Here is an 11,167-nt window from a genome sequence, read left to right on the forward strand (position 1 = left end):
ACTGAATTCATGTGAAGTCCTATATAAAGCAAGGTCCCTCCACTGCACAATTCCATCCAGCTCAAGCAGGTCTTCCTCTTCTTTCTCCCTGTCCCACAAGCAGCTGGCCCAGCCTCTCTCCTCCCTCCTCTCCTTCCCTCCCTCTTAAGGCTGATGTTTTCTAGGACTCTTATCTGTGGCACCTCGCATTAACTCTTCTTCATAAGAGCTCTCATGGTGAGAACTCCTTCCTCAATTCGGGGAGATGTGGCCCAAGAGGAATCCCTCTATGGCTCTGGTAAGGTAGGGGGGTGGGGAGTAAGACCGCATCCAGGCCTTGGGGACTGGGCTTGCAGGGCACAAAGGAACAGAGTAAATGATCGGGTTTTTTTGAATGCATGCATTCATAACAATGGAACTTGCATCTGTTTCCAAAGGACCCCACCCCCACCCCAAGATAAATTCCAAAATGAGATTTTCACCAGCTCATCTGGCACCCCAGGCCAGGCCTTCTGCCACACCAAGCCACACCAAGCTCACGAGTTCTTATTGGGCCTTTAATCTGTAACTGCCTGGCCACACTCCATCTGCCCCAACATGGTAAGAAGGAGCAAAGATGTATGGCCAGGTAGGCCATGCCAGCTCTCAGTCCAACAGGGGAGGCCTAGGTCAGGCTGGGGCCTGAGCAGGGGTCTCCCGGCCCCAGGCGATGAGGGAGTTGCTGGCCTGGGCAAGCTCAGTGATGGATACCCGGCCCCGCTGTCGGATGAAGTTAGCCACCGCAGCCAGTTCCTCCGGGGTTATGTAGATGAACTTGCCCCGGTCGTCAATCACACCTGTGGGGACATGCAGGTTGTGGTGCTGAGCCCTCCCCACATGCCCAGCGACCCACCCACTCCTCCTGCCTGCCTGCTTGGCCTTTCCCAGCCGTATCCAACTTTGGCGAGTCACATCAGGCTTCCTTGCTTGTCCTGTTACCCAAAGCCATCACCAGGCCTTGGCAGCCTCCTCATTAAACTACATCCTCCTTCTCAGGGCCCCTCCTTGTACCCTGCTTCCCTACCTGGGGTAATCATCCTAGCCTTGCAACCCCACACGGCTAGACGCTCCCCAAGGTCAGGGCCCGCAGTGACACTGTCCTCCTCTCACCTGTAAGAGTCCCCTCAGCCAGCAGGTCCTGGATGCGGTTTATGGTGTCCTATGAGGAGAACAGTTCTCAGAGTAGGGACAGGCGCTGCCGCCCCCAGAAAAGGCAGCTACAACCTTCCTCCCACAACTAAACCTCTCCTCTCCTTCTCATGGCCACCCTGCAATGTGACTCCACGTGTCTCCTTTGGAGGGCCCTAGAGGGAGGGGGCTCTGGTCCTGGGGTCTGGCAGGACCCCCCACCCCCCACCCCAAAAGAGGCTCCCTTCCAACCAGAAGAGAAGTGGTGACACTTGGCTGAGGAGGCTAGTATGGCCTGTTGTAGGACAGCTGTCTAGGTAATTGGATTTGGGCTGCTGGAGTGATGGGGTTCAGATCTTTTTCTTTTTTTCTCCCTGACTGCTTTCCAACTAGTTATAAAGGCAGGATGCCTGGGGTGACAAGAGATTCCTATAGTATACACACTCTTGGTTGGGGGTAGGGGGGAAGGGGCATTGAGACTCTTCATCTTTAGGGGAGGCCCGTTCTGACAGCCACACATATTCCATGGCTGCACTTCACATACAGGCTACCTTGCAGGGCTTACCTGAGTACGTAGGCCCACCTGGGAAGCCAGGTCTTCCAAGAGCACGACCTTGGACTGCTACAAAGAAAGGGAGGAGAAGGTGCAAAGCTGAGCTTGGGAAAATCCTTTTCAGCACTGGAACCCGCTGAAGTTGGTTCTGATCTGCTCTGCTCTGGGTGGCTAGACACACACTGTGCAGATCCTACGGGAGAGCCTTGTTCCCCTCACACACTACTCACACACTCTCCCAATCACCCATATAGAGACATACACATTCATGAACTCTCCTGTTCCCCTGCTTGTGGACCACCTTGAGACAGAAACACACCTGGAGAACCAAGCACGGCTGCCGGCTTCTCCTCTGCAACCAGAGGTGTCTTTCTAATATCTTGGACAGGTTGGACGGGGAAATGCCACAGAGATGAAGGGGAGGAATGACAATCACCAAAAGCTATTTAAAAAAACCTTTTCTGGGACTTGTGTTCGCTGAGAACTTGCCAGGACCAGGCACTGAGAAGGTGTGGGAGAAGCAATGTTGAATAGGACATGGCCCACAGCCCCGCCAAGGAGGTGAGAATGGGGAGAACAGGGCAGATAAATAGCCCCAATAAGCCAGGACCTAGGCAGCTAGTCTTGCCTCACCTTTGCTCACTGTTCCCTAGCCCGAGTATCACGACAACGCTGACATGCCCATACTTCCTGTCACCATCCTCTTCACACTGTAGGAGCCCTCAAGATAACTGTCAGTAACACCAGCCAGTTTCACACATAGCCATGTGCCCACAAGCTTCCCTCACACCCTCAGAAGAAACTTTAGTTCCCAGGGGGTGTAGCTGAGGGTCTACTGCTGGGCTCTACCTGCATCTGCCCCATTTCCCTCAAAACAAAGAGCACATGACTTGTGAGAAGGCGATCTTCTGCATTTCTGTGAATCTTCCACAGCAAACGAGCTGGGGGAGGACTGACATGGTGACACCTCCCCAGCTGCAGATGGCGTGAGACTGTTTGAAATGCCAAACTGAATATGTAAGCAGGGAGGCAAGTGAATGGCAGTTGGGCCAGGGTATAGGCAAGTACCAGGTGACCTGGCCAGCTGGCCTTTACCTACAAAGCAGAGAGTGGGTGCTGGGCTCCCAGCAACAGCTCAGAGTGGGATCATGGAGTCACCCCAAGTGGTCCCTGAAAACCTGGTCTGAGGGGTTGTTGGTGCTAAAAGTATGTCTGGAAAAACTAATCAATCAACCAACCCAACCCAATCAGAAGGGAGAGTGGACCGACAATATCAAACTACAGCTGAGCCTCATGTAACTGCTGCGCACAGAAATGTCCCTCCAGTTCTGAAACCCTAAGATGAAAGGGCCCATCTCCTTAAGCCAAGAGGAAGGTGGTAGGTTGAGTTTTGAAGTTCTCCTTTTCCCTATGACAGGAGCTCTGGGACAATCAGCTAGCATAAGCTGGAGAAACTTCTACTGAACTCCAAAAGAGCTTGGAAAACACCAGAAAATGGCCCCTCCAGAGAGCTGCTGAGAGCAAGGATAGGAACTGCCCTGGGGCTTCTCAGGTTTCTGCCTTGTGGAGGCGGGGACTGAAGTTGATGCAGGAGGGCTTCCTGGAAGAGAGACTCTGGGCTGTGTTGCTGCCCACTGAGTGGGTGGGGACAGTGAGCTCCAAATAGCAGCAGGAGAGTGTGACATATCCTGCCCAGGGTTGCAGCCCCCAATCAAGTGTGCCAGGGTGGAAAATGGACTCTATGAGAAAGGAATGGTCATAGTCTGAGGGAGCCTTCTCCCTCTCAGGAACCCCCAGCCCCTAGGCTGTGAGCCTAGCCCCTTGCAGCTAGAAGGTGTCTAAACCTTGCTCTCTTCTGGGAGAGGTGGGGGGGGATTATGCAAGCCCTGGCTCCTTGGCACCCCTAGTACCACCCCCACCACCGCCTCCGCTCCCTCTGTACTCCTTCCCTCAGCCGCCTCTGCACCCCTGAGCTGCACTTGAAAACCTCTCCCCTCATCGCATCCTTTGTGGGAGAGAAGTTGCTTAGCAGCAAAGCAGAGCAGGACACGCTTATGCAACCGGAGCAGTATTCAGGAGGCCCGCACTGCAGCTGCAGACAGAAGGGGGCACACCTGCTACCCTGCCCTAGATTCCGAAGGAAACATCCTCCAGGATCCCGCGGAAGACCCGAGTTCCTGGTCAGGAACACATGGCAGGGGATGTGGCTTCTCCTCAGTATGACAGAACTGGTAGAAAACACATGTGAAGAAACTTGAAAACACAATGACTCACTCAGCGTGGGGTCTGAAGAGCAGGGAAACTGTCAAACCCCAAGCATGAGGAAGCGATCGTACCTCCCACACAGATTAGGTCCTTCCCCACCTCTGGGGTCAGAGGAGAAGGGGCTTTCCTGGCCAGGACCCTAGCAGGCCCACCTGCCCACTCCTACACAAGCTTGAGTGACATGTGTGCAGACCCCGCTTGGGCCTACCCCCTCCAGGCCCTGAAGATGAACCCAACATACATACAAGAAGCAGCAGCTGACACCCAGGTTCTGCTCTGCATTTCTTACCTTAATGTAGTTGATGAATTCGGCCAGGAAGCTATGGGACTAGAGAAGCAGAGAAATCAAGACGAGAGTCCCCCTGGCAGGGGCCACAAGGGTCTATGCCTACCCACCTGCCCAGCTGAGTGCCTGTCCAACCACCTAGGTGAGCAGCAGAGGGGATCGAGGCACCACTTCTCCCAAAGACAAGTCTCGGCCACTAGAGCCTGCTGATTCTGATGCCCACCCGCCTCTCACTGGGTGGCCAGGGAAGCAGGCGAGGAGCCATGGGGTGTCTGAGATGGGGGTGTCTTGCCTTTCTGGGCTCAGGGAATGTTTCCCAGGGGTGGTGGACCCACCTGCTCCTCAGTCATGGTTTCGCCCATACCCTCCTCCTCGACCACGAAGGTCTCCTTCAGTTTCAGATACTCTTCATGCTCCCGCTGGGCCTGTTCCTCCTGGGCCTTCCTCTCCTCCTCTTCCTGTGGACACAGAGGAGGCAAGAGTCAGACAGAGTGGCCACCTGACTCTGTTTTGGTCTTTGCTGCTCTCAGAGGCCAGAGACAGAGCTCAGGGACAGAGCTCCTTCAAGACCTCGATCCCTCTGGCCCCTAAGCTAAACAGCACGATCCCTCTTCTCAATCAGTTCTATCACCTCCCAGACACTGCTCAGCATTCCTCTCCCTGAAAATCCTGCCATGAACGCCCTATAATATCTTCCAGCCACCCCCTCCCACATCCTGCTCTGTCATGTCCAAGCTTTGTGAACAAAACTCAGGTTCCATTTCCTATCAGTCAACCATCCCTCTAGCCCACTCCAATCTGGCTTCTGCATACTCAGCTCCACCAAAATAAGTCCTGCTATGGCCTCACCCATGTCCTCTACCCACCAAAGCCAAGGGACAACCATCAGGCCTCATACCCTGGTCCTCTCAGTGGCCTTGGGCAGAGCCTACCATCTCCTCTTCCATCCCTCAGCTTTCAGACCCTACCCTCTCCTGGATTTCCTCCTGTTTTTTGGGTCATTCTTCCCACCTCCTCTATCACTCAGCCCAGTCCCTTCTCTCTCCTCCACACTCTGGGCTACCTCATCACTATGCCCACAGCATCAATTATGCCCTAATGAAAAATGAATGAAATCCCAATAATGTGTTAAATTCACTTAATAATAATGTATTATTACTAGCTATAAAAAATATACCACAGTAAAGTATGATGTTAATAGTAAGGGTATCTGAGTGCCAGTGACTGGTGCTGTTGTATCCCTACACAAATCGCTCTTCCCAAACACACGACTGCCCACATGGCACACCCACTGGGCTATCTCACAGGCACCTCAAACTGATGATGTCCCAGAAAGACCCTGTGATCTACTCCCCACACATCTGGTACTCCTCCTGAATCCTTGGCTTAGCGAATCTTACAGCTATTTGGCCAGCTGCCCTGGTCAGAAATGAGGCTCCATCTACCACTTCTTTCTTTAACTTCTGGAAAACTACTTGATCCATCCACCACCACCTAGTTCAACAGTGTTGCCCCAAACCAATCCATTTTCCAGAATTTTCAGAAAGATCTATCTTAAAGATCTATCTTTATCTTCATAGATAAAATCTATGTGACATGGAATATACAGGATGAGCCTGGAACATTTTCGGTGTCAAAAGTAAGAAAGTACTCAAAGAAGAAAAACAATAACGGTATGTCAAAGGTAAACAGGGGCCAACTAAAAGCACTCCCAGTAGCCAAAGCTAGAACAATCTAAGCAAAAAAGTAAATAAGATAGCACTGGATGGGACTTCACTGGTAGTCAGGTGGTTAGGACTCTGCATTTTCACTGCTGAAGGCCTGGGTTCAGACCCTGGTTGAGGAAGTAAGATTCCACAAGCCATGTGGCATGGCCAAAAAAAAAAAAAGCACTTGGATTATAATACAAAGTGTAAAATAGAAATTCCTAAGTCCATGTATACACATAAACAATTAAGTAAATAAAGATAAATCTGTACAAGTGAATTTCAAATACTTCACGTACATACTCTCCTCTTAAGTAGATGGAGCATAACTCCCTACTTCTTAAGTGTGGGCTGTGCAGTAGCTTGTTTCCAAGAAACCATAGGAAGTGGAGAAATCTGGCAAACACAATCTTGGTCAGATGATGAAGGTTAACATACAAGTGATAAGCCAAGTCGATAACATGAAACCTTGGTATGTTGCGTTGAGAATGGCACTCCACCTCTGGTCTTCCTCCCAGAAATCCATAACCCCCATTCTAACTTTGACAGTAACATAAGCCAAATGCAAATAGAGGGACATTTTACAAAACACTTTCCCAACAGTTCTCAAAATTGTCAAGGTCATCAAAAGCAAGGAAAGTCTGAGAAACTATCACAACTCAGAGGAACCTAAGGAGACATGACAACTAAGTGTAACGTGGTATCCTGGATGGGACCCTGGAAAAAAAGGATACTTGGGGAAAACTAATGAAATCCCAATAATGTGTCAAAGTCACTTAATAATGAATTATTATTAGTTGTAAGAAATATACCACAGTAAGGTGTAAGGTATGATGTCGATAGTAAGGGAACTGGGGTGTAGGGAAGAAGAGCCCCAGAATGGACTTTAGGTGCATTATTAGAATCAATATTCAGAAAGGTAAACCCTGAGGCTGGGAAAGATTGAAGACAAAAGGAGAAGGTGGCGGCAGAGGATGAGATGGTTAGATAGCATCACTGACTCAGTGGACATGAATTTGAGCAAACTGTGGGAGACAGAGGAGCCTGGCATGCTGTACTCCACAGGATCACAGAGGTGGACATGACTTAGTGACTGAAATCTTCTGCTGTGTTCCAGCCCATTTGTCACAGCATCCAGAGCCAGGCTCTCTGGACATCCAGTGTCCCTGAATAACAAGGCCAATCAGAGGCCAAAGGTACCAGTCTATGGGGTCTTCCCAGCTGGGCAGCCCAGGCTCTTACTCTATATACCCCACAACTTTATGGTGGTGCCCTTCCTGGGCACCTGATTCTCAAAAGGAAGGAAGCACCTGGCAAACAAAGGCTGATTCACCACCCCTACTGCAGTGGTCTCCATTCTCCAAGCATCTTCTCTATGCCAGGCCCTGAACAGAACCTGCTATAGATATGATCCACCATCTCTTACAATGTTCTTTAGTGGCCCAAAGGGCCTCAGGATTCAGAGTCCCCCCACCCCACCTCACCTCTCTGACCCCTTTCCTTCCTTACCCTGCTCTAGCCACTCTGTCTCAACATTCTTCAAATGCTTCAGGTGTGTTCAATAAATTACATGCACAAAATTTCGGTTTCAGGCTCATTTTCAGCAGCAGCTTTAGAGAAGCTGTGCCCAGAACACAGGAACAAATAAATCAGGGCCTGCACCTGGCTCACGGCCCCTCTCCTAGGCTGCAGGTGTAGGGAAGCGGTGTGGGAAGCAAGAGGGCTTCCCAGGTGGCGCTAGTGCTAAAGAATTCACCTGCTAATGCAAGAAATGCAAGAGGTGTGGGTTTGATCCCTGGATAGGGAAGATTCCTTGGAGTAAGAAACGGCAACCTGCTCCAGTATTCTTTCCCGGAAAATTTCGTGGACAGAGGAGTCTGATGGCCTACAGACCATGGGGTTACAAAGACTTGGACACCACTGAGCGTGCACGGGCATGCACACACACACACACACACACACATACACACACGAAGCAAGGCTGCCTGGGCAGCAGACAGAAGTCAGCATCTGGGGCCTGGCTCACCTTCTGCTCCTCCTCCAGGCGAAGCCGTTCCTCCTCCTTCTTCCACTCTGCTTCACGCTGTGACTCAAGGCGTTTCCGTTCCTCACGCTCAGCCTCCTCTGCCTGGAGAAAGGCTATCATAGTTGGCACATCTCCACCTCCTGCCAGAGCCTGCCCACTTCCCGAACAGGCCAGGTCAGGCCAAAGACCATGGTTACAGGAGACGGAGTCAGGTAAGCATCAAACACCCACCCAGCATGAGGGGAAGGTCTGCTACATAGGAGACCTTTCAGAGCTGCACCCCATCCCTCCTGCTTGCCTCACGCTGGGCTTTTCGTGCTTGTTTCTCCTCCAGCTTCCGTAGTTTCTTGGCTCCAATTTTCCCTGACAAGTGAGTTTCCACGGGCTTTTCTATGTCTTCTTCCTCTTGGGCTGAGTATGGTCAGAGAAAGACACGTCAGGTCCTGGCCACAGAAGATGGATGATATTCACCTTATCTCTTGTTGCTCTCCTCAAGGGGGATTTCCTTTCACTCACTTGCAAATACCACTAGCCCAGCTCTCCTTTTAACGCCTCTGCCATGCAGAAATTTGTGTGTGTTAGGTTTGGGAGAGGGGTGAGGGAACCATGGGGCAAGAAAACAGATAACATTAGACGCTACATAGCCATAGAGAGGGCACTTGAGTCCTCGAGTGAAGCCCTCAGAGAATGAGTGTGCCCCAACAAGGAAGAGTGCTGGGATAGAAGGAGTGGACTGAAGAATTCTCTAGGTCACTCTAAAGATTCCTGCCCTCCTGTTTGGACACTGAAAGCCAAAATGAAGGAAGAAGGGGTTGGCCCAATGGAATAGGGATCAGGGTCCAGAGCTGCTAGTCCCCAGGCAACAAAGGATGGGTCCTAAGTCTCCCCTAGGGGCTTCCCTGGTAGCTCAGTGGTAAAGAATCCACCTGCCAATGCAGAGACGTGGGTTCGGTCTCTGGGTTGGGAAGATCCCCTGGAGGAGGAAATGGCAACCCACTCCAGTATTCTTGCCTGGGAAATCCCAGGACAGTGGACTCCATGGAGTCACAAAAGAGTCAGACACGACTTAGTAACTAAACAACAACAAAGTGTCTCCTAACCACATCCAGTGATTCCCAGACATTCCTCCCACACTATGGCTTCACACCACATTCTTTTGCCCAGCTTTGGGGTCACCTCACCCTCTAACCCAGGCCTCTTCTCCACCAGGCTTGGCCCCTCTCACCTTGGATGATGGGCTCCTCCTCATTCTCATCGGCCCAGGCCACTCGCTGGGCTCGACGCTGGGCCTGCAAGCGGCTGCCCAGGTCTCTCCGGCGCCGGGGCCTGCCTGTAGCTCTCTGCTCCTCGGGCTCTAGGGGCTGAGGCCGAGCCACTCGGCCTGCTACTGCTGGTACCTCTTCATTGTGCAAAGGCTCTTGGACAGCTGTAGGGAAGAGAAGCACCATGATTCTCTCTGGCAGCCCAACTCACCTCTTGGCAGGGGGAACAGCATCCTGGAAGCTCACCATCCTCTGCTCAACTTCCTCCAAGCTCCTGCTGCCCACAACAAAGTCCTAATTTCTCAGCCTGACTGTGGAGTCTTTCATAACCCAAACCCTGACCTTGGTCCAATGCAGCAAGAGCACTTCTTTCCTCCCACCTCTGTTGATACCTTTCTTTTCTTTTAAGGCCCCATGTTTTCGGCTGACCCATCAGGAGACTACCACCCTGCAAAATGGAGCTGTTCCACCTCTTCCAGAAGCCCACCTTGACCTCTCCAGGCCTCATCTGAATGAATGCCCACAACAGGACTGTATTAATCTTTTGCCTAACACCACCTGCCACGGTTTTATCTGGAACTCCAATCAGAGAGCAGACCCGACGGGGAAGTCTCTCCTCCCAGGAAGACTTGTTGGCTATTTGCCTTACCTCAGCTTCTCTGTCCCCTGCCCCTGGCAGATGCTCCGAAAAGCTTGTGGGCCCAAGGAAGGGGAGGGACATATACACAAACTCTTATGCCGATAAAGAAATGATGGAGAGGGGGCCAGGGTGGAGGATGACAGGTGTATCTGTTACGTGCCCTGGCAGCTGACATGGCCTTCCCGGCGGGGTGCAAAACAAGGCGGGTGCGTTAACACATGGGTGAACGTTCTTGAGGGGTAAGGAGAGAGCTTCCTGGAGCCACCTCATACTCTTTTCTGCTCGCAGGTAGGTAGAAAACACTTAGTGGCCCCCTTCTCATCAGCTGCTCTGGAGCCGGCCTGGCAGGGATGGGAAACCCCTGTAGATCCCTCAACGGACGCAGCGGGGGCTGCCCGGCTGAAGGATGGTAGTGTCTGCCACGGCCTGGCCCTCAGGGAGGAGGAGAGGAGATGAGAGGCACGCACTCTTTGGGGGCCAGGAAAAAGGTGTAGGGACCCTGCCACTCGGTCCGCAAGCTGACATCTGCACTGCGGCGCCCTGATGGTCGCCGCTTTGCGCACGCATGCTCAGGCGTGCGGCCTGCGGGAGACGGAAGGCGCGGAGACCTGGTCAGCGGCGCCTGGCAAGTCCGCGCATGCGCATAAGCCGCGGCTCCACGGCCTACAGAGGCTGAGGAGATAAGAGGACGCGCGGCCCCAGCGGCCCTGGCGCGGCGGCATCTCCTACCTGCTGCCGCCCGACCCCGGCTGCGAGTCAGGAACAGAATAAGCCCGACAAGCAGAGCCGCCACCACCAAGTAAACCACGGGGGACACCATGACGTTGACTTCCAGGTGGAACCAGCGCGTTCACCCTGAAACCCGGGATCTCCCAGGCCCCGCCCAACGCCCATCTGGCCCCTCCTATTTCCTATCTAGACCCGGCCCACCTCTCGGCCCCTCCCTGGCCTCACTAAATGGAGAGGCCCTAATTTTTTTTCTTAATCAATCTGCTGTACAGCACATTGGCTCAGTTATGTGTGTGTGTGTATATATATATATATATATATGTATACTTTCTGTCTTAGGGTTTTTTTTTTTTCTGGTTTGGCTCACAGCTCGTGGGATTTTCAGTTCCCAGACTAAGGATTGAACCAATGTCTATTTTCAAAACAGAATACCAGAGGGACTTCCTCAGTGGGTAAGATGGGGCACTTCCAGTGCAAGAGGCCAGGGTTCAATCCTTGGTCAGGGAACTAGTGCTCACTTCCCGCAACTAAAGATCCCATATGCCACAACTGAA

The 11,167-nt window shown here is 52.2% G+C and overlaps 1 protein-coding gene across 1 annotated transcript; it reads right to left on the reverse strand.

The window, feature by feature from the left end:
- Positions 1-364: 364 nt before the first annotated feature.
- DDRGK1 (DDRGK domain containing 1) lies at positions 365-10,780 on the reverse strand. The gene is made up of 9 exons (XM_040247829.1): positions 10,614-10,780; positions 9,208-9,408; positions 8,281-8,393; positions 7,983-8,084; positions 4,586-4,708; positions 4,254-4,292; positions 1,712-1,768; positions 1,129-1,177; positions 365-815 (listed from the first exon to the last, which is right to left on the reverse strand). The coding sequence occupies exons 1-9, from the start codon at positions 10,702-10,704 to the stop codon at positions 649-651; spliced, it is 942 nt and encodes a 313-aa protein (XP_040103763.1). The 5' UTR covers positions 10,705-10,780; the 3' UTR covers positions 365-648.
- Positions 10,781-11,167: the final 387 nt, after the last annotated feature.

The sequence above is a fragment of the Oryx dammah genome, unplaced genomic scaffold (genome assembly GCF_014754425.2).
Source record: "Oryx dammah isolate SB20612 unplaced genomic scaffold, SCBI_Odam_1.1 HiC_scaffold_10, whole genome shotgun sequence".
In the NCBI taxonomy this organism is placed as follows: Eukaryota; Metazoa; Chordata; class Mammalia; order Artiodactyla; family Bovidae; genus Oryx; species Oryx dammah.

Coding starts and splice junctions, on each gene's coding strand:
- DDRGK1 (XM_040247829.1), bottom strand. CDS start 10,704: ATGGTGTCCCCCGTGGTTTACTTGGTGGTGGCGGCTCTGCTTGTCGGG. Junction 8,394..9,207: donor GGAGGAGCCCATCATCCAAG/GTGAGAGGGGCC, acceptor GACCATACTCAG/CCCAAGAGGAAGAAGACATA. Junction 1,769..4,253: donor AATTCATCAACTACATTAAG/GTAAGAAATGCA, acceptor CTTTCTTTGTAG/CAGTCCAAGGTCGTGCTCTT.